This window comes from Bos mutus, chromosome 2 (assembly GCF_027580195.1).
Source record: "Bos mutus isolate GX-2022 chromosome 2, NWIPB_WYAK_1.1, whole genome shotgun sequence".
Taxonomy (NCBI): Eukaryota; Metazoa; Chordata; class Mammalia; order Artiodactyla; family Bovidae; genus Bos; species Bos mutus.
Genome location: NC_091618.1, coordinates 7,499,991 through 7,527,903, shown reverse-complemented (window position 1 = coordinate 7,527,903; position 27,913 = coordinate 7,499,991). Strand labels below are relative to the sequence as shown.

At 51.0% G+C, this 27,913-nt stretch overlaps 1 protein-coding gene across 2 annotated transcripts in view; it reads right to left on the bottom strand.

Moving 5' to 3' along the window:
• Positions 1 to 27,913, bottom strand: part of GRHL3 (grainyhead like transcription factor 3) — a 37,433-nt gene that overhangs the window by 8,402 nt on the left and 1,118 nt on the right. The window contains exons 1-14 of one of the 2 annotated variants that reach the window (XM_070383079.1): positions 25,316 to 26,308; positions 16,295 to 16,481; positions 13,589 to 13,650; positions 11,125 to 11,470; positions 10,799 to 10,872; positions 10,173 to 10,326; positions 9,836 to 9,947; positions 8,027 to 8,121; positions 5,457 to 5,615; positions 4,853 to 4,931; positions 4,611 to 4,744; positions 2,920 to 2,954; positions 1,670 to 1,758; positions 795 to 880 (exon numbers count right to left, since the gene is read on the bottom strand). In XM_070383079.1, coding sequence (XP_070239180.1) covers positions 795 to 880; positions 1,670 to 1,758; positions 2,920 to 2,954; positions 4,611 to 4,744; positions 4,853 to 4,931; positions 5,457 to 5,615; positions 8,027 to 8,121; positions 9,836 to 9,947; positions 10,173 to 10,326; positions 10,799 to 10,872; positions 11,125 to 11,470; positions 13,589 to 13,650; positions 16,295 to 16,481; positions 25,316 to 25,440 — 1,737 coding nt within the window. In that variant the 5' untranslated portion in view covers positions 25,441 to 26,308. Of the gene's footprint in view, positions 1 to 794; positions 881 to 1,669; positions 1,759 to 2,919; positions 2,955 to 4,610; positions 4,745 to 4,852; positions 4,932 to 5,456; positions 5,616 to 8,026; positions 8,122 to 9,835; positions 9,948 to 10,172; positions 10,327 to 10,798; positions 10,873 to 11,124; positions 11,471 to 13,588; positions 13,651 to 16,294; positions 16,482 to 25,315; positions 26,309 to 27,913 lie in introns of those variants that run through there. The other variant, XM_005900716.2, reaches the window with a different exon arrangement.

The following is a 27,913-nucleotide window of genomic DNA, read 5'->3' as shown; positions in this document are numbered from 1 at the left end:
CTAGCACCCACTTTTCAGGGTTGTTAAATCAATGCAGTAAGCTAGCAAATGCAGCGTGCCTGACAGGATGCCTGCCACGTAGTGGGTCTTCAGTAAAAGGTAGCTGTGCTTTCCCATTCATTTTCCTTCCCCATCCTAACATCTTAGAACCACCTGGCTTTTCTGCATGGTTCACCCTGTCAGCACAGCCGGCCTGGAGGAGGCTGTGCTTGCTCAGTGTTTAGCTGAGCCACAGAGCTGCTGTGGGTTTGCTTTAGGGCTATTTCACCCACTCTCTGGCAGTTCAGGGTGTTGGGGAAGGTCTCCTTGCCCAGACACCACCTTCAGCTGCCCCAGCCAGTGCCTCCCTGGCCAACCACCAGCTGGAGAAATGAGGCCCTCTGGGAAAGAAAAAAAAAAAAAGAGTATCTTTGGGGCCTGGCCTTTTGGGGTTTCATTCCCATTAAAACAGAAACAGGTTTGCAAAGCCAACAAAAAGCTCTGGCCTGTCAGACAGCAGGCATCAGATTAAGGAGGATTTATGGTGTGTGCAGCTCCCCGGGTGGAGCCAAGGGTCTGGTTGGGAGATAACATCTCAGAGGCACACCTCCCCACACCCCCACCCCACAGCCAGGCCCCACAGGCGCCCTCAGATGGGGCGGGATGGGTGGGCCAGCAGAAAGTCAACGTTCCAGAATATTCCTTCCCGGAGTCTTCCTGTGGGAAATCAGAACTGTATGGTAAAGAATGGCAGGGAGATGGGAGTGCAGAGTAGGGTGCAGCCAGGGCAGGGCAGGGTCCGTTAGGCCTCTTACCGCGCTCCTCAGCCCCTTCAGGTCCGGGGTCTTCAACATGAGGGCGTCAAATACCTCCTCAGTCTCTCTCCGCACGTACAGCAGAACTGAGAAGCAAAGGGGTGGCTTTAGAGGTACAAGGGAATATCTAGGGGGCTAACCCAAGACTACTTTCTGCAAAAAGAGCAAATCCTTGCTGAGGGTCTGTTGCCAGCTGGGAAACACCCGACCTGGCTCTGTAGATCCCTTCACTTCCTCAGACTCTGCTGATTCTGGTGGGTTTGAATCCCTGGCCTGCCACCTGCCAGCTCTGTGACCTTGAAGAAATTCTTTTAACATCACTAAGCCTCATCTTATCCAGACGGAAGATGGAGGCAGCTCCACCGCTATTTCAGAGTTGTTGTGGGTGGTTTTGATATGACACCCAGCAGGGCGCAAGGCTCAGTTCAAGGCTGCTAGAAGCTTTTGATCTTAGTCGGTGGTCGGTTTCTTCTTGATGGTTAGCTCCAGTCCCTCTCTCCCAGGAAGTCACGGATTTACTGTGTCAAAGCCAGAATGCCAGGTATGGAAAGCCCACCTACTCCTCCCCCATTAGAGAAAGTGGGGAGACTGCCCAACACCACAAGCCTATTGCCTTATGGCTGCCCCAGGACGCCCACATCCAACAAGGTCACAGCAGGCAGAAGCCCTCCAGCTCCATGACTGTCTGCCCTTCTCTCAAATCCTGGCCCAGCCCCAGCCTCAGAGAGTAAAGAACCCCTCAAGCCCTCCCAGCTGGGGCGGGTACAGCCCTGGCTTCCTGGACCAGGATCAGGTGGAGGCTTTGGGGAGGCCTTGTGGGGAGCTGGGGCGGGGGTGAGCTCGGAGGACACATAGGGGGCGGGGCAGGAGGCTACCTCTCTGCAGATCATCTTCCTTGGCCTGTTTGGAGGGCAGAGGCTCAAACTCCTCGGTGAAGGGCGAGCAGGTGCGCTTCAGAGCCATCCTGTGGGGAAGGCAGGGAGAGGCCTGTGAGGAACCCGGGGGGATCCCAGAGGCTGACGGGCCCCAGAGGTAAAGAAGACCCTAAGAGGGTGGGTGCAAAGCAGTGGGGCAGAGGTAAAGCAGCAGATTCTGGAGCTGGCCTGCTGGGTTCACATCCCAGCCCTGCCCCTCCCTAGCCGGGTGACAGCTTCTCAGGATCCTTGTCTATAGGGGTACTTCCTAAAGGTGTACGGTTGAAGGAGTACACGCTGCTCTTAGAACACTGTGCGACACGCAGTAGGGCCTCAATAAATATGGACTACTGTTTCATCATCAACATTATTCTTTTTTGAAAGAATCAAGTTGGATGTGAGTCAGTGGAAGGAGGGACTCTTGTGGGTTTTGGAGTAGGTCAGATGTAGGTCTCAGCCTGCCTCTGCTATCTCATAGCTGTGTGACCTTTGGCAAGTCACTTCACTTCTCTGAGCCTCAGTTTCCTTGTGTATAAAGTGAAGCAATAACCCCTGCTTGCTTGACTCACTGGGGCTGTTGTGAGGTGACAAGTGACATAATTTGGTGTGACAGTACTTCCTTTTATACGGAAGAGACTGATACCAACAATACGTGATCTTCGTAAAGTGCTTTCCTGTTTACAGAGGTTCTATTCCATGCCGCCTCTCATATCTGCCTCATCCTCATGAGCCCATTTTCCTCCTCTGACAGATTTCTAGCTGAAGCTGAAAGCGGTGAAGCGACTGTAGCTGACAGCGGGAAGGACGCGGAGGCCCACCCTGGGCTGCAGGCCGAGCGCCGGGCCCCTCCCGGGCCTCTTGGAGTCTGCCGGGGCGGGGCGCGGGGCGTTTTCCCCTACGTCCTCCCGCACAGCTGCCCTCCTCACACTCCAAATCTGCATCACCATCTCAGAGGCTTTTTCTTTCCCGTTTTACAAGCAGGTGTCCCGCCAAAGATTCGCCAACTTTTCAAATAAAACAAACCCATAAAAACTCGGGCAGTTTCAGTGAGAAAGGAGCGTGAGTCTAGCTTGGGGGCTGGGGGCAGAGTCTCCTGGGTACTTCCTCTGGGCCCAGCCTCTGGCTTGGGGGACAGCAAAGGGGAGGGCAGGCTGGGAGCAAACGAGGGGCAGCAGGAGGGAGGCGAGGCCCTTGGCTGCTTCTCTCCATACCTGTTGGAGCTGCCGTGTCCCGCTGAGAGCACTGCCTGCAAGGAAGAGAGACACATTTTCCATCACACACAGACACACGGGAAGACGAGGCGAGCCCTCAGCTGCTGGAGGCTTTCTGGGACAATCTTTGCGAGGGGTTGTGGCAGGGAGGCAATTCTAATGCCTCTCCAGCTCATTCTTCTCAGATAAGTCCCCTCAAGTGAGCTGAGATCTTGAGTTGAAAGGAAGCACCAAGCCCAAGTTGGATAAGTCAGGACTCGGTGAACACACGAGGTGCTAAAGGAATCGGGGCAGAATCAGTGAGTCCGAGCTCACCCAGGAGGGGCTGGGACTGCAGGCTGGCCTGCAGCTGGTAACTAGGTAGTTGGAGCTGAGGCAAAGCGAGTGGAAGGGGGAGAGGCAGCCTTGTCAAGCCCTCCTGTGCACCTGCCACTGCCCATCTGGTGCAGCCATCGCTGGTCCTTCGGGGTAAGGCCCCCAGGCCCTGAGAGGGCCGTCTCCAGGGCAACCCCCCAGGAGGCAGGACTGGGACTTTCTGCTCCGCAGGTTCCCTCTCTCAGGCTCACAGGTACAAAGACTGGTCCCCCACTTCCTTCCACAGGAGAGCTGGCAGCCTGGCAATGGGGGCTTCCATCCCTCAAGTGGTGTCTCCCTACTTGAGGCCTCTGGTTGGGGTTGGGGGCAGAGCGGGTTAATGCAGCCTCCTGGGCTATGGGGGCCACAGAATCACTTCCGGGCAGAGAAGGGGGTATGGTGGACATTGAGAGGCTTTAAATGTATGCCAAGACGACGTCAGGACTGGCTGCTCCATAAGCTGTCTTATTGTTCAGAGTCAATGCACTGAATGCCTTGGTGAAGTGATGGCCATTTCTGAAAACATTCCCACTTAAACGGTGGGGAGCTCAATGGGTGGAAACGGTCAAACTGTGTAATATGGAAGCAAAGTAACAGGCAGGCGCTGGGACCTTGATTCTGTCGCTGACTTGTTGTGTGACCTTGTCGGGAAAAATGCGAATAACAGCCTGTACCTCAGAGGAAGCCTGTGACGGAGAAACAAGACGGCGCAGCAAAGGGCTGGCCGGTCAAGGCGCTTGGTGAGTGGCTCCCTGTCTTGAGAGGTGGTGTAACCCGTGGTGACGGGCACTGTCTCTGAAGCCTGGTTGCCTGGACTCCAGTTCTGGCTCTGCCACGGCCTGTGTAATTTTGGTCTCAATGCCTCAATTTCCACCCCGTGAATCCAGGGAGAACAACATTACCGACTTCATAAGGAGGTAATGAGGGTTAAGGAGATGATGCATGGAAAGCTCAAAGAGCAGCGCCTAGTGTAAAGTGAGCCTCACAAGCATTGCTGGGATGATAATTATCACCCAGCTCTGACACGGCCGTGGTCTAACTTGGGGCTCGGACATTAGAAACCTCCTGTGTGTGCTTCAAGAGTAAATATTTCAGTGCATATGAAGTTCATTTCTTCATGAACACTCTTCAGTAGAAAAGGTCCCTGAACTTATATGACCGTACATATATTTTTTGAGTCCCCTGGGATTCAATAAAGATATTTCCATTTTGGTGATGTCAGGACCTATCAACCTCTAACTGGCCTGTCCTGCTAAGTGGCAGGTTGCTGCCTGCCGATCTCTGCTAAGACGGCCCCACCCAGAGGCCCAGACCCTCTCTCAGCCCAAGACCCTCACCCCTCCAGGACGCTGCAGGCTGGAGAAGTGCACGTTGGGGATGAACAGCACCGGCGGGGTCTCCAGGTCCGCCTCAGGCCGCAGGTAGGTGGTCTCATTGCCCCTGAAGCCGGCTAACAGGGAACCCTTGATGCCTGATGGGAAGAGGAAGGCATTGTACCTTGAGATCCCTCTGTTCATGCATTTGCCCTCTAGTCTCCTCTCCGCTTCATGCCAACCCAGCCCAGCCCAGGCCCACTGACCACTGTTGCTGGAGTCGGGGCACTTGACCTTCCTCCGGAACTGCTTCCGCTCATCATCCCGCATCTTCCTTTCTGCTCCCTGTGGGAGAGAGGGGGCCGGGGGTCACCACTGGTCTCGGGAGGGCTGGCTGCTTTTCCTTGCAACTATGGGACTTCCAGGGTTGCTTTCTTCCCAGAGTGAGATCAGGAAATGGGAAGGTACCAGCACTCAGCCCAACCCAGCACAGCCCAGCCCTGTCTGAGGTCAGCAAAGCCTTGGGAGAGAGAGAAACAGAGAGGCAGAGAAAGAAGAAACTGAGGGAGACAGGTGTGGGGAGAGAGGAACAGAGAAACGAGAAAGGAGCTCAGAGAGAGGTAAGAAGAAAGAGAAACGTGACCTGGAGAGCTTTGTACAGAGACCTAGAAAGAGATGTGTAGCAAGAGGAAGGGTTGAGCAGAGGAAAACACAGCCACAGAGAGCAGGACGGACAAACAACAAGCACACAAAGACAGAGACGTTCAGAGAGCAAGAAGCAGAGACAGGTGCACCCAGCGTGGCTGAGGAGGACGCGCAGGTCGGGCTGGCCCGCCCACCCAGGGCCCAGCAGAGGGTCCGCCCAGCCACCTTGTCACAGAAGATCTTGATCTGGCAGACAGCACGGTGTACCAGGCGCTCGGTGCCGGAGCCACAGTCATAGGTGTCGATCTGCAGGTTCAAGGGGACTCCCTTCACCCCCTTCTGTGAGGAGAAGTCTGTGCTGAGGCAGTTGACGCCAACGAACACCTGGGGACAGAGGAGGGAGCTCACTAAACAGCCGGCCCAGGTCACCAGACCTGCAGTCCCACCACCTCCCTGAGTACCATGAGGCCTTCCGGGCGCCTGGCGGGCACCCTCAGCTTCACAATGCCCCTGGAAGGCAAACCTCACCACCTCTCTTTTCCAGGGACAACCCATGCTCCGAGAGGGCCGCTGTCCGAGGGCGACACTGGGAGCACATAAGGGAACCGGAGTTTGAGCTCAGGCTGTCGCCAGTGGACAATGCAGCTCCCGCTAGATTGCCAAGGGCAGCGCAAAGGATCTAGGGCCTGGGAGGGAGATTAAGGGTCCTTCAGGAATTGAAAATCCAGAGCCTCATTTCTTTTTTTTTTTGCAACTCGGAGTAAGAAGGTAGCTGCTGCTGCTGCTAAGTCACTTCAGTCGTGTCCAACTCTGTGTGACCCCTTAGATGGCAGCCCACCAGGCTCCCCCATCCCTGGGATTCTCCAGGCAAGAACACTGGAGTGGGTTGCCATTTCCTTCTCCAATGCATGAAAGTGAAAAGTGAAAGGGAAGTCGCTCAGAGAAGGGCCCAAATCCCCTCCCGGCCAGCTCCTGAAGATACGTTCCTGCTGGCCCTGCCCAGGGCCACGGAGGGTGGAACATGCCCCTGTGCACCTGAACGACCAGCTGAGCCACAGCTGAACCAGCCACCCCCATTTTACAGCTGAGGAGACGGAGGCTCTGGGCATGGATGTGACTTGCTAACGCACAGGGAGTTGGGCAGGCTGGCAGAGGAATGAGCTTGGACGTGGGGCCACTCACACTCTGCCCCTCAAGCCATGTGACTTTAGATAAGTCCTTGAACCTCATGAAGCCTCAGTTTCTTTATCTGCAAAATGGGGACAATTAAACCTACCTCCTGTGGCGGTGAGGGTTGAAGAATACCTAGGGGTCTTGGACATTTTGTAACTGTTGTGAGTGGGACAGATGGCGTCTCAACCAGAAGCCTGTGTCCAGCTGATGGTAGCCTGGGGTCAGTCTTAGCTGGACGTCTCTTAGCAAGCTCGCCTACTGACTGCCTACTGCTGGCGTCTGTGTGGGACTCCAGGCCAGACCCCACTCCACGCTGGCCCCTATTCCTTGGGACGCTTCCCTTGGAAACGATCCTGACTTGAACGGGGGTGGGGTGGTGCTGGAGCAGACCCCCTTCCTTCCCTGGCTGTGGGGGGCCAGGCCCCCAGATGCATGCCAGACATACCTTCCCCTCAGCCAGCTCAGCCCTGATGCCGCCCCCACCCAGCTCACACCTGACAAAGACCCAAGCCTGGGGGCTTAAGAGGCTGTGAGAAAATCCCCACCGAAACCCACCTCTCCCTTCCCACGAAACTCTTCCCCCACTGCCTGAACTGGAGGCCCCAGCTCCTCCCCAGTCCCGGGTGTCTGTTTGAATAATAATAATCCCTTGCCTTTGTGCCTCTCCTTGCTGTTTTCAGAGCCCCTTCAACTTGGTTTTCTCCGGGCAGCCTGGACCGCCCCATGAGGGGAGGCGGGGAGGCAGGGATAAGCTCTCCGGCTTTCCCAGGCCAGAAGGGCCTTTGCTATGAGCCTGACCCAAACTTGGTCTGATGGGGTAAGCCTGGCCCCGAAAGGTGAAGGGACAGGCCCAAGGTCACCCAGCCCCTGACCCTCTGACTAGTGCCCGTTCCACGATACCACCTGTCTAAACAGAAGACGGAGACACAGAGGGACCCGGCAGCACCGGTGAGTGTGAGGCTGGTCTCAAGCACTACATGGCTTCATCACTGGCATGAAAAAAATATATTGCTGAGGCTCCATTTCTCAGGCCTCTCAAATGGGCTTGGCATAGAAAGTGCCCGCTGCTCCGTCCTTCATGATCTCCTTGGATCTTCACCACAACTCTAGGAGGCAGACTGCTCTTCCCTTCCTATGGGCTCCTCGAGTGAGGTAACAGACTTCAGCCTTCATCTACCAGACTCCACAGCACTTCTGCAACACTCTGCACGGGCCCACGTGTCAGGAAACCCCGTCAGCAGCAGCAGGGGCTTGCTGTGCGGCTTGCACAAGACTCAGTTTTCCCATCTGGCAAATAGGTGGATTGGACTAATAACAGCAGCCACCACTTCTGTGCCAGGCTGTGCTCTACCCTTCTCTTATCTCACCTGAGCCTCATGCCAACCTATCCGTTCATGCTAAGGTCACACTCCCAATTTTCAGCTAAGGCACTTGTCCAAGGTCACGAAGGCGGGATAAGGGCCCGGCCACTCTAGCTGAGAGCCTGTGCTTCTCCTTCACTCCTGTGCCCTGCCTCCTCCCTGGTGCCCTCACTGGGGGAGCTACCACAATCCTAGGGACAGTCCCTTTCCTGGGACTTGCTGGCAGCCCAGTCCCATCCCAGCCATGCCCCCAGCACTGACCTTGGCCTCCTCATGGACATTCCACACGAAGGACAGTGCATTATACGCCACCTCCTCAATGTGCTGGACAGTGTTGAAGTTTTCTTTGCAGTCGGCTGCAAAGAGACCACAGGAGACCAGAGGAGAGTCAGGAGACAAGGGATTTGGGGGCACCATGGGGAGGGGTCATTAGGGCCTGGGCCCCGTTCTTGGCAGGGACTTGGATCCTCTCCCCCAAGAACCGTGCTTCAAACTAGGGAGGAAGTTACTCATTGTGCCCTGGGCTATGGATGGAAAAACTGAGGTCCAGTCTGGGAAGGAGATCTGCCCAAATCCCAGAGGGACTCCTTAACTTTGCCAACTAGGCCAGGGCCCACATGATTTTGGGGTGGAGCTTATTTTTTTCAGTGGGACTGTGATTTAGGAGCTCTCCCAGGTAAAATGGTATCGCAGTCATAATGGAAGTCATAACCATAGTACCATCAGTACTACCAGTATTGAACTCGTAGCATTAAATAAATGATAATACTACTATACACTTGACTCTTGAGGGTCCCTTGGACTGCAAGGAGATCCAACCAGTCCCTCCTAAAGGAAATAAGTCCTGAATGTTCATTGGAAAGACTGATGTTGAAGCTGAAACTCCAATACTTTGGCCACCTGATGTGAAGAACTGACTCCTTTGAAAAGACCCTGATGCTGGGAAAGATTGAAGGCAGGAGGAGAAGGGGACAACAGAGGATGAGATGGTTGGATGGCACCACCGACTCAACAGACATGAGTTTGAGTAAACTCCGGGAGTTGGTGATGGACAGGGAGGCCTGGCATGCTGCAGTCCATGGGGTCACAAAGAGTCGGACACGACTGAGCAACTGAACTGAACTGAGCCATACACTTACAATGCTATGAATATTCAGCTTACACATGAAAAGAACAAAGCTCAGAGAAGTCTGGTCACAGCTAATAAAAGGTAGAGCAAGGTCTGGAGGTCAGTTCTCTCTGGCTCCTGAGCCCAGGCTCCTAACCACTGTGCCACCTGGCCTCTCAGAGGTCACCGCATCGTCCCTATTTGTGTCACACTCTCTAGCACACGTGGCTTCAAGGCGGCAATTGCACGGCAGGCAGATGGGGCAGCTGGCACTTTCCCAGGTAACAGTTGAAGAAACTGAGACTCAGGAAGGGGAGGTGACACAGGTCACACAGCCAGGAAGAGAGTGACAGAGCCAGGGCCTGGAGATCTGAGGATGGGCTGCACCTCCCACCGGGTCTCAGGGCTGGGACTGGTGGCACACACAGAAGGCCTTCCCCAGCTCCCTTCCTGCCTTCAAAGCACGCAGGTTGCAGCTTCCAAAACAGAGCTGCCCTGGCACTGTGCTCCCAGCTTTCAACTCACCCACTGCCTGCACAGTTATCTCGTGCATTTGTATCCCAATTGGTCAAGACCCCTGATGCAGACAGGCCAGCCAGCACCCCAGGAGTCTGTTTATGTGGTACTCCTGGGGCCCCCAGAGCCTTGTTTATCCCAAAGCAACAAAGAAAAGAGGTCACTGCTTCCAGTCAACATGCAAATCCCCACAAACCCCACAGCTTATGACCTGGAGACAGGGCCCAGGCAGGCGGCTGGAGTCAGAAATAAGCCCTGCAGAGGTCAGAAGTGGGTGGGGAAAAGGGGGACAGCAAGAAAGACCTGACTGGCGTGTGTTTGTGTGTGTGTGTGTGTGTGTGTGTGTGTGTGTGTGTGTGGCGCATGCGTGTGTGTGTGTGAGAGAGGTGTGAGACAGAGAGTTAGAGAGAGAGACACTGGGGTGGAGGGTGTGAGCGGGCTCTCACCCACGTCGATGACCCGCTGCTTGGCGGTGGGCTGCCGCGAATGCCAGTGTTTCCAGAAGCGCAGCTGCTCGACCGGGCCCTTCTCGTTGTCGAAGACCACCATCACCACACTCTGCAAGCACAGTGGTCACCGTGACCCCCTGCCTCAGGAGAGGCCTGGGCAGCCTCATCCTTTCCTGGAGCCGGGGTCAGGCAGCCCTGCCCTTTGGCCGGGCTGCCCCCCACTACGTGGCAATGGGCAGTCCTCTAAAGCACCCTCTCCCTGGAGACCCTGGCAGGCAGGGTTGACCTGACCACCCCGCCCACTTCCCAAGCAGTCCCAGGGCAGCCAACGTACCTTGACCTTGTTGGAGGACAAGGCAAGACCTTTGCCGCCTGCCGGCGTCCGCAAGGTGACAGGGTAGAACTGGCCCTTGTTGAGGTAGGCCATGGGCGACTCGCCCGATTTGATGTGGATGGCTTTGGGGGAGCCCAGGGTGTACTCAAAGTCACTGCGGGGAGGCAGGAGAGGACAGTGAGGCTGGGCTCCCAGGCTGAATGGAGTATCCCAGAGGGCAGTGGGGCAGGAAGCCTGAGGCTCTGCTATGGATTTACCACCTGATCTCACTAAATCACTCTACTTTCCGGGGCCTCCATTTCCGGGTTTTCAGGGCTTCTATTTAATGGCTTTGTTGAGGTACAATCCTCCTGAATAACGAATAATGGAAACAAGAGAGCCCTGAGGAGTGACCAAGTCACAGGGAGACCAGGACACAATGGAACCTTGGTTTTCTAACTTGGTGCTCAGTTCTGAGCGGCTTGTCACAACCTGGGAAAGGGATGTAGAAATCACTCTTTTCTTTTACATGCCTTCGCTTCTCTCTCTTCATTCAGTGATGATGTTTGCTCTGGGGGCAGTGTACAGCTCTGTCTATAGTCCCCTTCCCACTGACCAGTGGTCAAGGGTCAGAGAGGCTAACTTACCTCTTGGGATTGGGATAGTCCTCTGGACCCGGGGGTTCTGGGGATGTTTTCAGGATATCTGGGAAGAGTAGAGACTGCAGAGAAACACAATCCAGGGAAAATATATGCTCACATTCAGTTCCACTGGCACCTCAACCCAGGGCCACTACATACAACTGTGAGGGTTGGTCAGTGCACAACCTGGACAACAGTGCATGGCAGCCCTGCCTCAGCTCAAGGACTCTTTCCCCCAGCGATTCCAAAGCTCCGACCGCCTCACTGTCTTCTCTCCTTCTGTACATGCAAGTACCCAGGGATGCTGGAGGGGTGTGGGGGTGGGCCCTCACCTCCTGTGGGTCATCTTTGAAGGTGCTGTCAGGCTGCCAGCGCTGTGTGGGAGGCACCCCGTGAATGCTCTCAAACAAGGAGCTGAGGGAGCCATTATCATATACATCGCTGGTGGGCAGCAGGTAGCTGTCCACAGAGCCGGTTTCCAGCTTGCTGGGGCCTGCAGGGAGCAGAGCTGCCTTGCCCGGCGTGGGTGCAGCTCCCTCCACACTCATTAGGTTATTCTTCTTGAGCACATCTGGGTACTCTGGGGTTCCAGACACATTCTCTGTCAGGAATTTCATGAGGTGCGTGGGACTTTCAAGGGGGGTGAGGTCCATCTCATATTCCATGCCATGGTAGTACCTGAGGAGAGAGAGGAGGGGTAGGTGGGTACACCTCTTTTCTCGGAGCCTCGAGGGGGTCCTTGGCTGGATTGCAGGGTGACTATCACACTGACATATTGACTTTCTTTAATCCAAGGTAACGTTAGGTCTTCACAACATGCCTGAGATGAGATACTGCAGTGGGCCCAACGTGTCACAGGGAGAAGCAGGGAGGAACCAGGTACAGGATCAAGGTTCAGGGAGCAAATGCCTGCTTTATCCATTACAGTACTTGGTCATTTAAAAAACGGAAAGTTTATTCATTCCTTATCCGGAGTCAAATGTCCCCACATTAAAATTACTGTACTGAGTCATTCGTGGTGAGGGCAAGAGTGGGTATTTGTCAGTGGATAATAGTGTACATTAAGAAAAAAGATCTGGAAGGATATACCCCAAACTATTAATGGAAACAAGAAAGTAGAATTGCAAGAAACTTTTACTTTTTTACTTTATATTTTTAAGCAAAAATAAGTGTCTTTAATGCATTTCATTGTACAGAATCCAAAGAATTTTTGCATACAGTCCTCACTTTGTCCAAAGAGCCAGATAAACTATTTTCACACCTGAGCCCCAGAGAGTCACAGAATCAGAGACACTGAGTGAACACACAGACCTTACGATAAGATGATTCTATTATCCATGGGTGCCCTCCTGTAATTGCACCAGTCTTCCATTTCCACCACCATACTTCTGATTCTCAAGGGCCAGCTTCAGTATGGGTATTTATTTTGTTACTACATCAAATTTGTTTTTGAAAAGTAAACTAAATTTAAAAATAGCTTCAACAATAGATAGTTTAGTTGTTATAACTACACAAATATTGTTTGCCAGCTGGTTAAATATTTTACTATGATAAGTTTTCTTAGGACAACCTCTGTTGCTACTGGAGTTATGATATTAACTTGAGCTTCCTCATTTTAGAATTTTATACTTATTTATTCATAATTTCCCTAAAATTGTCATACACCTATAAACAATTTTCTTCAAATGAACAAATACATTACATAATCTACAATTCATTCCTCCCTCCTCCCCTTCCTTTTTTGCTTTATGCATTTCTATAGACTTTGAATACTTTATAACCAGCAGGTATTATTTTACAATCAGAAAAGCTAACAACATTAAAAAAAATTGGTTTTGAGGGAAATGTCATACACAAAAACCCACTGTTCGTAGCAGTGGAGGGCCGTGAGCCAGCCGCAAGTACCTCGATGCCTGCCTTAGCAGTCTGGGCTTTCCGGAAAGAAGAGAGAGGCCCAGAAGGTTTCCCAGCAGAAGCCCTGCCTACTGGGGGTAAGGAAAAGTAGCGAAAGGGGGGCAGTATCCTTCCAGTGCCCATCTGGCCATGAGTATGGCCTGGGCTGCTCTCTACAAGAAAAGGAACATCCATGCCCCGAGGCATCAGTGCCAGACAGAGGCCAAGAGAGCCAAGGGAAAGAAATACGGGAACATAGCTGTCCCCTCCCCTTGAGGCTGCAGGGAGGGTTTTGAAGCTAGGACAGAAAAGCTTCCAGCAGGGCTTGTGCACCACTGTGGCTTTGGAGTTTGTTTTTAGTAAACTTTAGCCACGTGGCCCACAGGCACTTGTATGCGTGTGTGCACTCAAGCAGGGTCTCACTGTGACTCTGTGGGCCCCAGTCTCTTTTGCGATCATAGGTCTCTTCCTCCATAAAAAAACAGTTTAAAAAACCTTTTACAATCCTCAGTATAAATACAAATACAACCCAGACTGGATTGTATCGTTTTCTTCTGATTTTAAAATAGATAAAATACTTTTGTGGGCCCCTAAGGGTACCATGGACTTCCCTGGTGGCTCAGACGGTAAAGAATCCACCTGCAATGTGGAAGACCTGGGCTCAGTCTCCGGGTTGGGAAGATCCCCTGGAGGAGGGCATGGTACACTCCAGTATTTCTTGCCTGGAGAAACCCCACGGACAATGGTGTTGTAGAGCTGGACACAACTGAGGGCCTAAGCACAAGGGTACGTGGACCCTAGTCCTGGCATTGTGCCCCCTGTGCCCAGTGGATAAGGGGCCCGAGGTGAGGTGGGGGTGGGGGAGGGCAGAGGGGCGGGGATGGTGGTGAGGGCACACCTCACCTCTTGCCTTGGTCATTCCGGCCCCCGGTGCTGGAGGACAGTAGCCGCTTCTCCTTGGGGCCCTGAGAAGAAAGAAAGAAAGATTTATGTGTGGCTCTTGGGTAAGATCTGACTGTCACGAGCCTCAACCCCCTCCAGGGGACTCGGCCATGCAGGGGAGCTACCTTGGTCATTGGGAGAAAACCTGCCAGTCCTTTGAGTTAGCAGGCCATTTAGTCTGAGCCCCAAGTTACAGAGTGAGAAGTACCCTGAAATGAGCGCTTAGGAATCATGGAATTTGGAGTCAGGCAGGCCTAGCTTAAGTTCTAGCTTTACTACGTAAAAGTGCTGTGTGACTCTGGATAAATGATTGTGCTTTTCTGAGATTCAGCTTCCTCATATGTCAAGTGGGGGATGACAATCCCTCCCTCAAGTGGGTTGTGAAGACTTATTAATAAAGATAATGCCCACTGTTTTTAATGGAGCACTTCCTATGCACTGGGCCCTGTGCCAAGTGGCTTCTCTGTGCTGTAATTTAATCTCTACAACCACTCTGTGCTGTCTACTAATGCTATCCCCGTTACATGCGTGAGGAAAACCGAAGTCCAGAGAGGCTTTGTCATCTTAGTGATTAGTAGCACAGACTGAATTGATTTCCTGGGTACAGTTCTTAGATCTGCTACAGATGGGCTGTGTGACCTTGGGCAAGGCCCTCAACCTTTCTGCACCTTACTGTCATCATCTTTACGACAGGAGTAACAGTGATACCAACCTTGGGATTTTTGTGAGTGCTTAGACTAGCACCTGGCACATGGAGAGCACTAAGTAAATGTCGCCTCTCACAGTTATGATTCTAACATTGTTGTATCTCAGAGAATTTGGGTCTTTTTTCTCTAAGGCTAACAAAGCCAGAACAAGGTCTCCGACCAAGTCTAGTGAGGTCAGCGCCTGGGTTTTCAATCACACTGGTGGGAGAGCATGAGGAACGGTGCCTGGCACAGTGTCCAGCATTCAGTAAGAAATAGTAAGTGGTCACCTTTAGGACTATTCTGCCCAAAGTCACATGGCCAGGTCTCCAACTCCCAACTTGGTGCTCTTTCCACACTGTCAGACTGTGCTCTGACTATCTGCAGTGGTCCTCTGACCTAATGTGCTCTGGGAAGGGGGAGGGGGCAGGTGTATCTCCCTGGGATGCTGTACTGCAGTAACAAGTGTCACCTTCAGAGCCTGGCCCCACCACTGTGGCCCTGGGAATGGGCTCTTGCTCGGGGGAGACAGTGCTAGATTTTACTTTACGGCCCAGTCTCAAGCAATATATCCCAGGCTGGAATTTAAGCTCAGACCTAGAATTCTGGCTCCTACCAGGTCCCCAGGCTGAGACATTCAATTCAAATTTCTTTTCCATCATCAGTCTTCTGGGAGAAGGGAAGGGAGGGTAGCCATACCACTCCTAGATGAGAACCAAAAGCCAGAGAGATAATTTGGGGTTTCTTTTGTATCTGAGACCACTTCCCTCAACCTGGTCTCTGAATTTGCAGAGTTTGCCTGCCTTTGTGTAGAATACACTACTTCTTGGGCCAGTGAATTTGAAGATTTATTTACAAGGTGGCTTTAAATCTTCAACTTCAGACTCAGTCATCACAACAATCAGCTATTCATGTCCCCAGCCTCCAATCTGGGAAAGTCTATGGAAGCAATAACCCAGCACAGGGATAGCAAGAATGTTTGCTGTCATATGACAATTCAGACAGATGGGTAGGGGTTGCCTGGAGTTACTAGGCTGAAAAAGATTTTGTAGCCTCATGTACCTTCAGTGAGAATACAGGTTGTAATCCATTAGCAGTGTCTGGCAAAGGCACTGGAAGGGGGTGATGTCATGTGTATTACGTACTTGTGGTTACTAATAGGTTTAAGCACACTTCTCCTATGTGAGAGGCCTAATTTCTGTTCTTAGGAACGGACAGTCTCAAAGTCAAGGCTCCAGAAACAATTAGAGAACAATAAAAGATGTCGGGAAGTGGTACAATGCACATGGTGGCAGCAAGGGTATGAACAACAGTAAGACACTCAGGAGAGGGAGAGGCGATATGAGGGGAGGGCTTCTGAGAGAAGCTGGGCTTTGCGAAGGGCCCTGAAGGAAGTGAATGGACTCAAGAGCAGAAGGCATGCTCTAGGAGGTGGGGCTGGAATAGGCAGGTGGGGCTGACAGGGCAACTGGGATGACCTAAGGGACAGAAAGAAGACGGTGGGCTGGAGGTCATCGCCGTGGTGTGTATGGCCAAGGACCTGACCCATTCAGTCAATACATATTCAGTGCTGTGTGGCAGGCAGTGTGGGGTACTGGGGGCTCAGTCATGATCGTGACATGGTTCCTGCCCTCCAGGAGCTCAGTGTCATAGGTGACATGGAGGAGTAAACGCACAAACAGCAAGCTTCTGAAGATGGCGTCCCGGAAAATGATGGTACTTGCTGAGGGTGCCCAGAGGAGGCACAGAATGGGAAAGCCCAGAAATCCTTCCCCACCTTCAGGGGATGAACGAGGTAACTTAAAGCTGAGAGCAGGGTTTCGCCAGGGGAGAGGGGAGTGTGCTGGGCAGAGGGACCAGCATGTGCAAAGGCCCAGAGGTGTGAGGGAACATGGGGAGGGTTAGGGGAGGTCAGAGTGGGCTGCAGAGCCATGAAGCCCGAGAGCGAAGACGCACGTTCAGTCAGCGGTGGCGGACGTACCATGTAGTAATCGTAGAGGAAGCTCAGGGCCGCCACGCTGTCGTCGTCGCCGTTGACTCTCATCATGGCCTTCGTGGCCGCCGTCAGGGGGTTTTCAAGGTAGGTCTTCCAGGCCTCATCCTCGTTAGTGTAGGGGAACTTCTGGAAGTTAACTGGGTCGTTCTTTAGCAGCCGAACAGATCTGAAACTGAAAGACAGGTAAGGAGGGTCAAATTTAGGCTGTCCCAGCAGAAGGCATGCGTATGCTTCCCAGATGGCTCAGTGGTAAAGGATCCACCTGCCAATGCAAGAGACATGGGATCGACCCGAGTGAGGAAGATCCCCTGAAGAAGAAAACAGCAACCCACTCCAGTATTCTTGCCTGGGGAATCCCATGGACGGAGAAGTCTAGCAGGCTACATGGGGTTGTAGAGTCGGACACGACTGAGCATGCATGCACAGCAGAAGGTCTGTGAATGGTCAGCCTCAGATCAACATTCAGGAATTCAGAGAGCTACCAGCCTTGAAAACTTGAAATGCTCATTCTGTCATCATTGGACAGATGGGGCAGTAGAAAGTACCTAAACTCGAGCCAAAGGCTCTGGGTCACCACCAAATGTTGCCATGTAGAAGCTGTAGGCTTGGGGCCTCAGTTCCGTCAGCTACAACAGAAAGACTGCAGTCCCAACCTTGCGAGGCTTGAGAGAAGATTCAAGAAAATGCTTCCATGGTAGATACTTATTCAAGGGGAATCAGTGTAACAAGGATAGGAAAAAACAATGACAAGGTGCAAAGAATAAATTTCCAGATCACTCAGCATGGGCTCTGATGACATTCTCTTCAAGGCCGTGAAAGACACAGCAGGCTGGAGATCACTTCAACTTAGAGAATGTGGCAAGTGACAGAGAAAGCCAGAGTGAGGAAGCCCATAGGCAGATCTAGTCTTGGTAAATGGCATTTCAGACCAACATTTATTGTACAGTGCCCAAGCAGCTGCTCAGATGCCAGGAACTGGAGTGGAATGCTGCAGGGCACACCTATGCAGGCAGAACCTGGGCAGTTCACTGAGAACGTGGACAAATACAAGCCACATGGGCTCAAAGGCAAGTGATCAAGACTCTTTGGAGGACATTCAACATGGGGAATTATATCACTTATGTAACATGTATGGGGAGGGTCCCAGGAATATAGAATATATATACATTCTATATATTTATTCATATACATATTCTAAATATATATTCACATATATATATTATATATATTATATATATTCACATAATATAGAATAATGACGGTGATGATAAAAAGAATGTCTAATCTTCACTGAACATTGACCATGGTTTAGGCACTGAGATAAGCACTTTTTAAGGATTACCTCATTTAATTCTCACAACAACCCTGTGAGGCAGGTACTATTATCGTTCCTATTTTATATATGAGGAAACTGAAGCTCAGAGAAATTAAGGGAGTTGCCCAAGGTCCCAGTTAGTGGGTTAGTGAGTGGCCCAGAGGGGATTCAAGCTCGAGCAGGATGTTGCTGTAATACAGAATAGTGTTCTCAAACTTTCGCTGCATCAGAATGGCACAGAAGGCTTGTTAAAACACAGATTTCCAGGCCCCACACCTAGGTTCCCTGGTAATGCTGATGCTGGTAGTCTGGGGACCACGCATTGTGAATCATTCATGTAGAACATGCTCTTAATCATGAGCAAGGGCTCAGAGGTGAGGAAGTTCTGGTTATGTTCATTTTAGAGCAAAGAATGTTGGGTAGCGGTAGGTGAGAAGCAGCAGACAGCCAGGATGGGAACAGAGAGCCCTGGAGATGAAGTGGGCACAGATTGGTCTGCTGGTACCCTGATGCCCCCTTTCTAGGTGAGTCTCACAGCTTCTCCCCTGTTGAGCGACACAGGAGTAACGTCAGCTACCATTCACCGTGCTATTAATGTATGTTTTCCACTCGTCAGCTCGGCTCCTTACAAGAACATTAGAAGTAAGGATCATTTGCTTCATTTTACAGATGGAGAAACCTGCGACTTGGAGGAAATGCCCCTCAAATCACCCAACTAGCCCATGGCACAACCGGGACTGTCGAGTACCCAAGCCACATACTTTCCGCTAAGCCACACTGCTGTCCTGCAGTGCAAGAAGGCAGTCCTTGTCACAACAGGGAAACGCTCTAGTTATGGAACTGCAGGCACTGTGGCAGGCTGGCGGGTGGGCAAGGGCCTTCACGAATCACCGCGGGAAGCGCCCTCATGCTGCCCCGCAGCTCAAGCCTGCATTCTCAGACACAGTGGGAACAGCAGCCGGGCCCACACACAGACAGGCCGGGGGTGGCTCTCTCCCAGGGGCTTCTTCCAGGGCAGTGTCTCCCATCCCCCTGAGCCCCGGGGTGTGGGGTATGAGGCTCTGAAAGGGAGGGAGAGGGAGCTGTCACACAGGAAAGAGAAATGACAGAAACCTTCCTGCTCCAGGGACATGGAGAGGGAGGCACACCCCAAGTTTCTGCTGCGATAAATCACGGGCCTTAAGATGGAGAGGTGAGAAAAGGCCCCTCCCAGCTGCCTGCTGGGCCTGGGGTTACAGGAACTTACAGAGCCAGCCCAGGTGGCTGCCCCCAACCCTCCCAGTCTCAGCCTAAATGGAACTCCCAAACCAAGGGGGCACAGAAGGAACAGGGAAAGGCCCGGTGGACCCCACTCTCGGGGTCAACTGGGAACCCCCGCACTTAGCACCGCTCCTTGTTTATAAAATGAGTCAAATAAAAGCACCTGCCATGTAGGACAATGAGGACTGAGTGACCCCGTCACAGGAAGAATGCTCACAACTGGAATATAACAAGTGCTTGATATAAAAAGACCGATGCTTTCATGCCACAGAAAGGATATGTGTTACAGAAAGCTCATTCCAGAATGTCAAAAATCTTGAGTCTATGGAATCTTAGGCTGTAGTTTGGTATTCAGGTGTTGAAATAATTTATCATTTATAATTTCTAATAAAGGAGCAATGTGCAAAAATGTAATCATGCTCTTGGCCCAGCTTGGAGATAGACACGGAGCGCTTGCAAAGTGGTGCAAGACATGGTCACCCTGTAAGTCGTTGGCAGATGTGGCAGTGAAGCGAAAGTCGCTCAGTTGTGTCTGACTCTTTTGACCCCATGGACTGTAGCTGCCAGGCTCCTCTGTCCATGGGATTCTCCAGGCTAAAATATTGAAGCGGGGGGCTGTTCCTAGGGCCAATTTGCTGACTCTGGTGGAAGGGCCCTTATCAGCTTTAACGAGCTATCAGTTATCTTACCCTATTCAAAAATTAAATTTTAGAAGACAATGTTAAAGTGGCATCAGAAATGGAAAGACAGACAATGTTTGCTGTTCATCCGGGAGGCTTTTCTGGCTTGTGAGGGTCTCTAATCCATCCTGTGGAGACCCCAAAGTCTGATTCCTTTGATACACAGCAGCTACCCTACCTCAAGCATTTACCAGCATTTACACCACTCCAATGGCTGTTTTTCTGCATTGTCTTATCTACTCTGCACAATAGGTTTTGGGGAAGTTGAGACTCAGGTGATATTACCTCCAGGTCACTCAGCTAGTAAGCGGCAGAGGCGCAACTTAAACCTGGCCTTGTTGGACTCCAAGATGCAGCTCTTAACCCCATGCTAGTCTCCTTTCAAATGTCTTTCTTATTCTGGCAGCTCCCCTCCTCTGGAATACAACCCTCCACTGCTAGACAGAAAAGGATTTCCCACCCACACAAGGCAAGGGGGCCTAAGTGAGGAAGTGAGACGACTGGAAGTTTCTGGCCAGGCACTAGGGGTGGTGGGGGGAGCTCCAGAGTTCTGGTTCCCAAGCCTGTTCCTGCTACCAATCAATGTCAGGTACCAAGACAAAGTATTTGGCTTCTAGAAAGACTTGGCTATGGATAAGGTTAATTAGCATTGATTCATGTGCCAAATACTGAAATCTAAAAATGTGTGGCTCCCTGTTCTCCTAAAGATTAGAATTGAGGGCTGAGGTGGGGGAATGGATGTGAAAGGGTTCCAGGAAGCTGTGAGCCCTACTAGTGGGAGACAGAGCCAGAACAAAGAGGGGAGACCAGTCACCTTCCCTGAGGGCCTCTGCGAACTCTCTGTTGGTGTCCCTGTCCAAAGCAGAGCTCCTCAACAAACAGAGGTGAAAGGGGGATGAGGGAGGAGGGTGTAGGGAGAGGACATGACTCTGGGCAGCCTTCTTGTCATCAGATCTTCACCAGGGTACAGCACAGAAGAATCCATAGTACCATGGGAGAAAGGATTATAACATCAGGGTCATAGCCTGCCACACCGAAGTAACCGTGTGTCCTTGGGTGAGGCACTTCGCCTCTCTGGGCTTATTTTCTCATCTGTTAAATGGGTCTATTGAGTGTCTTCTATGTGCCAACCAGGGACTCTTCTAGACACTGGGGAATCAGCCAAAAGCATGGCAGATAAGGCTCTGCTCCCACGGAACTTGCAATCTAATTGGGGAAGACAGACCATAAACAAGAAGGTAAATGACTTAATTTTAGTTAGTGATAAGTGCTGTGAAGAAAATTAGAACACAGTCATGTGATGGAGTCACCAGGGCTGGCTACTTTAGAGTGGGGATAATCTCTGGGTTGTTAGGAAAATTAAGTGTATTAACATGAGAAATGTGCTAGGCCTAGAGCCTGCCAGAGAATAATCGCTTAGTAAATAACAGCCATTATCACCATCATCATCATCATGACCATCATTTTCTTAGAACCCCTAAATAAGAGTACAGGGGACACACTGCCTGAGGTTCTTAAATTAACATCCTCTCCCAGCATCCTGCCTGTGAACCAGGTTCCATGTCAAAAACAAGAGAGACAGTGTAATAACCCCCTGCCTTGACTTTCACATTCATTATCTCATGGAGCCTCCCAACATACATGATGTGTTATTATCTCCACTTTATACACCAGAAAACAGACAACAGAGACGTTAGGTGACCTGTTCCAAGGGACTGGCCCAGTGAGTTACAAAGCCAGCCTCCTGGAATCGAACTCCATGACCAGTCACTTTTCCACCAACCACTAGTTTCTAAGAAGGGATGCCAAAGAGAGAGGAAAAAACAATAAAGCTGGATGGCATCCATCCACCTAACCATCTACGCCTCATTTTAATAAATATTTGTCAATATTTATTATACTACGAGCCAGGCTTTGTCCTGGGTGGGCGAGACAATAAGATCTCTATTGTCACAGAGGTTGCAGTTTAGTGGCAGGCAAGACAAATATGACCACAAAAACAAACGGACAGCTACTATCAGGCGAAGAAAGCTATGAAGGGAAAGAAGCCAGAGGACTTCTGACCTGCTTCAACTTTGGGGAATAACTAGATGCTGGTTGAAAAGAGGGGTGGAGGGGAAGAAGAAATGTGGAAATGGGTGTGGGAGGATTTTTGACCTTCCAGATCAAAGGCAAGATCAAAGGCATAAGCTTGGGACAGCTCCCAGAGATTGTCCGCCTACTGTGTGCCAGGTGTGAGCCAGGGCTTTTGCATATACTGCCTTGTTTCAAGGAAGGCCAGTGCACTGAGGAGGAAACTCAAGTGTGAGATTTGACAATCCCTCATATTTGCATAGTGTGTTATAGTTTTCAACACGCTTCTCATACATTTGTCATCATCTCTGATCCTACAATGCTCCTGTAAGGTAGGGAGGGAGGGTATGACTATCCCCATTTGATAACAGGAAAAAAATGAGCCACAGAGAAGGCCACTGGCTTGCCTAAGGCTACCTAGCTGTTATCTCAGGGCACCAGGCATAGAACAGAGGTCTCTGTCTTCTAGCATCAAGAACCTTGACAAGGCTGTCTCCTCAGACACCTAGAGGGGTGAAATGCCTACAGTGGTGAAGTATGGTTTCACCCCAAGTCCTTTCAGATTCTGAATACCCACAGCTTTCTGGCCAAGCCACTTAAGAATCCGAATGAGACTAAGTAAATGTAAAGCTACCAGTTGAGGGGTTTTTTTTGGCGTTCCAGTTAGTGTGCAAAGAGACTTTCGAAATCTAGTCTCTCTTCTTTAGTTTCTGTTGTTGTCTGCTTTGGCCACATCACCCAGCTTGTGGGATCTTAGTTCCCCGACTAGGGATGGAACTTAGCTGCTGAGCAGTGAAAGCGCAGACTCCTAACCACTGGACTGCCAGGGAAGTCCCTAGAAATCTAATCTCTGGCAGCAACTGACTTGCCAAAGGACACACAGCACAGAGTAGGATTGGGATTCAAGTCTCTTAGCTTCCTGTCCAGTACTCAGCTCAATTACTACCTTATCTCAAAGGCATTTCTGTAACTCAGAGATGGAAAAGTAAGGCCTCTGACTTAATTTTACAGAAGGGGGAAGAAAACTCACCACCAAGGGGGCAGCCTCAAGCCCCACTAAAGGAGGTCCCTGAAACAGGACAGATCCAGGCACCTGGGCCCCACTTCCCTCCAGCCTGAGGAGGAAGAGTTCCAGGGGCTGCCTGAGCTGGGTGTTGACACCCAGATACACCCAATGACTTGTCAAACCCTGCTGTAAGCCACACAGCTCATCAGCAGTGATCAATCACACTCACTAATTACCCAGGGGAGGCCCTGCCACAACTGCTCACAGAGGAATCATTTTCCAGTCATCCTCACGGAAGGTGTTCCCTGGGCATGGCAGACCGCTCCGGGGTTGTCGTGCTTGCAAGTGGCCCGTCTGGTTTCTCGGTGCACAGGTTGTGAAATGTGCCGTGTCACCTGCTGGGGGCTCACTTGGGGGCCTCCATGGGGAAATGGCAGCGCTTAGGGAATGGCTCTATAATGATCCCAGTTTGAATAAGGAGGTTAGCAAGAATTGGGAACTTCTGAGGGCAGGGACAACATGGTATTTACCTTTGTAAATAGTTATAGAGTGGCATCAGAGCTAGGCAGAGCTGGTTCTAGTTTCAGCTCTGCTATGACTAGCTGTGTGACTCTTGACCTCTCTCTGTGCCTCAACTTTCTTACCAGTAAAAAATGGGAGAAGATGAGAGCAATAACATCAGAGTTACTGTGATAGCTATTATTCATTGAGGGCTTATCAAGTGCCAGATGCTGGCCCAACAATTTCAAGTCATTTTTTTGTTTACTCTTTACACCTTTGTGAGCTATTACTGTTGGAAAATGCAAAGGGATAATGAAGGCAAAGTAATCAGCATAGTGCCAACACATAACATGAATTATTCTTACTAATACTCACTTTGTGGGGTAGCCCCCAGAAAACTGCATGACAACTCACAGACTCACTTTTTCCTTCTACTATTGACAGAAGGAGACCAGATACTCAGAGATTGTCAGATAAAGAGCTGCAAGCATTGCCAGCTTCATCATCTGGATCCAGGTGGATCCAGGTGGGCAAGTTAACCAAGACCCATCAGGCTCCAGCCAACACTTTTAGCTGCATGTAAATTAATTATGTGCCATTTTCTAATTATACCAGAAACTCACTTTCTCCTCTTTGAAAATTCTTCCCTCGATGGGAATTTTTTTTCACGCTATTTTCTCCTCTTGGTTTCCTATCCAATTTTCCTAATTCTTTCCTGTAATTCAGTTGAGATGCGAAAGAAATTGCACTCCACCTAGAGACCCAAGGCGCCACATCCCTTCATTCGTTCACTCACTGTGTTGAACAGGCTCGGTGCTGGGACACAAAGGTAAATAGCATGCTGCCCCTGCCCTCAACAGTTTCCCATCTTGCAAACCTCCTAGGAAGGCCCAGATACTGGCGAGAGCCTTTCCCTTCAAGACTTTCACTAGATCAGCTGCTCTGACCTTTTTAAAGAGGCAAAAGGAATGGGGTTGGGAGGGATGGAGGTAGCCAGGCAGGATTATTTGTTCCATTAATAGAACAAAAATTCCCTTGTAGCTCAGTTGGTAAAGAATCTGCCTGCAATTCAGGAGACCCAGGTTTGATTCCTGGGTAGGGAAGATCCCCTGGAGAAGAAACTGGCAACCCACGTCAGTATTCTTGCCTGGAGAATCCCATGGACAGAGGAGCCTGGCAGGCTACAGTCCACGGGGTCCCAATAATTGGACACAACTTAACCACCACCACCACCACCAATGCAAAAACTTGAGTTTCAGACAGGGGAAGGAAGACAAGGGAAGGAAAGCAACTAAGTTATTTTATAAGTCAGGCCTTGTGCTTTTTCATTCTCATCCACACCCTGTGAGGTAGGTGTTATCACCCCTTTACATATGCAGAAACACTGACAAGATTAAAGAGCCCATCCAAAAGTTACCCACTCTGTACCTGGCAGGAAAAGTGAAAGCAAAGTGAAGCTGCTCAGTCCTGTCTGACTCTCTGCAACCCCATGGACTGTAGCCTGCTAAGACCCTCCGTCCATGGGATTCTCCAGGCAAGAATACTGGAGTGGGTTGCCATTTCCTTCTCCAGGGGATCTTCCCGACCCAGGGATCGAACCCAGGTCTCCCGTACTGCAGGCAGACTCTTTACTGTCTGAGCCACCAGGGATCCTACCTGGCAGAGCTGGGCTCAAACACAGGTGTGACCCCATAGCAAAGCTCTCAGCCTGCTGACTCAGCAACTACACTGCAAGTCAGTGTGGAATTGGGAACCTCCTGCTTCCCATCCTTTGCCAGGTCTTCTAGGCCCATGGTTCTTAAACTTGATCATGCATCAGAATCACCTGGAGGGCTTGTTAAAACACATATTGCTGAACCCCACCCCCAGAGTTTTTGATTCAGTAGCTCTAGGGTGGGGCTGAGAATCTGCATTTCTACGGAGTTCCCAGGTGATGACGCTGATGACGCTGGTCCAAGGACCACACTTTGAGAATACGTTTTTTTGTTTTTTAAGGTGAACCAATATGACTCTTTCCTCCCTCTCCTCATTTCAAAAGTGACACAGGGTCACTTTGTAAAACACAATATATAAAACATGGAATATACAGAAAAATTGGAAGCAGAGACCAGAATTCACCCGCATTCCTCTACTCGGAGATAAGCAGAGTTAACAGTCTGGCAGTATCTCACCAGTTTTCAACATCCATGCTGGTGAGAAGCAGGATGACACATTGGTGCGGAGCATTCTTTCGGCCCCTTATAAGATTCCAGCTCTTCAGCAAGATCCTGGGGAGTCGGACAAGCTTAAATCCCATCACTTGCAAAACTGTATTTATACTCCCATCCTTCACTGGAGTGCTGGGAGGGTTACAGGAGATGATGTCCTTCTCAAATACCGGACCCTGTGTCCACTGTGAAGTCCCCGCTCAAATAAAGACTTGGCTGTTACTTTTGTTTTAACCGAAGGGTGCTTTGGATACGCCCTTTGCGTTTTCAGCCCTGAGACTCTTCCTTCCCGTCGTCCTCCGTGTGGACCCCTGAAGACCCTCTGGGCTCCAGACACCGACAGGGGGCTCCTCCTAGGAGACGGCAGTAGACCGAGTGGCAGGCGCCACCGCCCTTAGGGTCGTCGCAGGGGCCTCTCGGCTCAGTCTGCCCGTTTTACAGCCCGGTCTTAACGAGGGTTTTTAACTTTTCATTCACCAGCAGAGTAGCTCTGACTTTTAATAACACGACAAAAATTTGCTCCTGGCAATCATGGTTTCGACCACAAAACCACAGCGGGAGGCGTTCCTGGTTAACTCTTTCAGCGCTGCAGGCAGTCTGGAGCCCAAGCGCTCTCGGAGCTTGGGTGGAGTGGCGGCGAGGCCTGAGGTCACAGACCGGGATGGGATGGGTCGGGTCCCCCTCCTACCCTCCCTTGAGGCTCTCCAAGCTTCGGGGAGGAAGATGGTTTCAGATTCAGACAGCTTCGGGGAGGAAGATGGTTTCAGACAGCTGGTGGGGGCCAGACTGCGGCTCATGGGTCCTGGCGTGCCTCCTTCACTTCCCTCTCTTTCCTTCATTCCACAGACCTACCGCGTGCTGAATACTTAATCTCTACACCCTTCATTTCCTCAACGGACTGGACGGGACAGCACTGGCCAACCAGGCGCCCAACAAAGATGCTTCTCCAAATATGGCAGCCTGACTGCGACCCGTATAGCTCTCTCACGGAACCGTTTCCCGCGAGAAAAGGGCGTCTGGCGGCGACTTCCGGCGCCCCAGCCGCCCCAGGATCCCTTGCGACCGACCGACTCCAGCCCCGGAGGCGCTGGGTAGGAACCACTGGGCTGGAGGCACCAGCGGTTTGTGGAGGACTGGAGGCTGGCAGATGCGCCCAGCCCCAACCACATGAAAAGTCCCGTGCGCCACCTGCCAGCTGCCTTGAGCTGGCTTTTAACTACACTGCTTGGCCTCCATGCCCGCCAAGACCCAGTCTTCGACGTGGCCTGGTAATTGGGCTCTCACATTTATGGAGCTCCTCCACCAGATTGGGTGGCCCACCTACGGGTGCCCGCTGTTTTCCCGACCAGGTAGATGTCTGTATCCTTACTGGAGTGACGAGGAAACTGAGGGTCAGGAAAGAGAAGCAGATTCACTAGGATCCTGAAGTTGCTAAGTGGCAGAATTTAGACTCTTGTGCAAGTCGGGCTTTTCCCACTGCACCAGGGCCTGGCAAGAGGTGGTCATTCCTTCAGGATCAAGATGGATACGAGGACCAGTTCTCTTTAACTGCACTTCTGGGGCACGGCAGCAACAAGACAGTGCCCGCAGCACAAGCAGCTCAAAACTTGCAAGCTAAGCAGTGGATTCCGCCCCCAACCCCCCTTTATCAGTAAAGGCACTTGAGCCCCCAGGCACTGAGACTCTGTCATTGTAATCTTTAGTGATGACTTCAGACTCTGCCTGCAATTACTCAGCAGGCACAGGTTCCCCTCACCCCACCCCAACTGGAGAAGCCTCCACTGTCAGGAACTCTGACTTCAGACTCAAATCATTAAGGAGGAGAAATGCATGAAACCTTTTTGTTCAAGTAGCCCAGCTTCAAGACACTTACCCCTAAGCAACACCAATGAATACATTTCTGTCTGCAGTCTCTGCTGTGCTGACCAGCAAAGCTAAATGGGGTTCAAAGTATAGAATAGAAAGCAAGAAATAATAGAATATTGAAAGAATACTAGACATATTAAATTAGAATTATTAAAAATATTAGAAATAAAGAATAATAGCAAGAAATGCTCATGGATGAGTTATTTCTGTATGAAGTAACAAAGGTATTTTAGATTGCCCCTTAACCAGGACTTAAACCAATTGCTTTTCTACAGTTATTGGATACCCCAACAGCTCCACTAAGTGAGTACCAATATGACCACCATTTACAGGTGAGGAAACTGATCTTCAGGTGAAGTGGCTTGGCCAAAGTCACACAGCTGATTAGTGGCAGAGCTGGAACTTGAACCTCAGTGTTGGCTCCATTGACCTGCTCTTATTCCAGTTGTTAACATGTTATCTACCCCAGGAAACCCATTCCAGAAAAATCTGATGGCCAGTGATTCTACCATGGACATAGATAGCTAACCCAGGAGAATCCAAGAGCTGACTGGTATCATGGAATCTTGTCTGCAGTCAGGCCCCACCACAGGCTATGCTGTTAGATCTTCATGGTCTTAAAATAATCTATTAAGGAGTAGCTAGAAAAAAAAAAAGATTGTTCAATCCTTGACTCTGCCCTCTTACCTCTGAGGG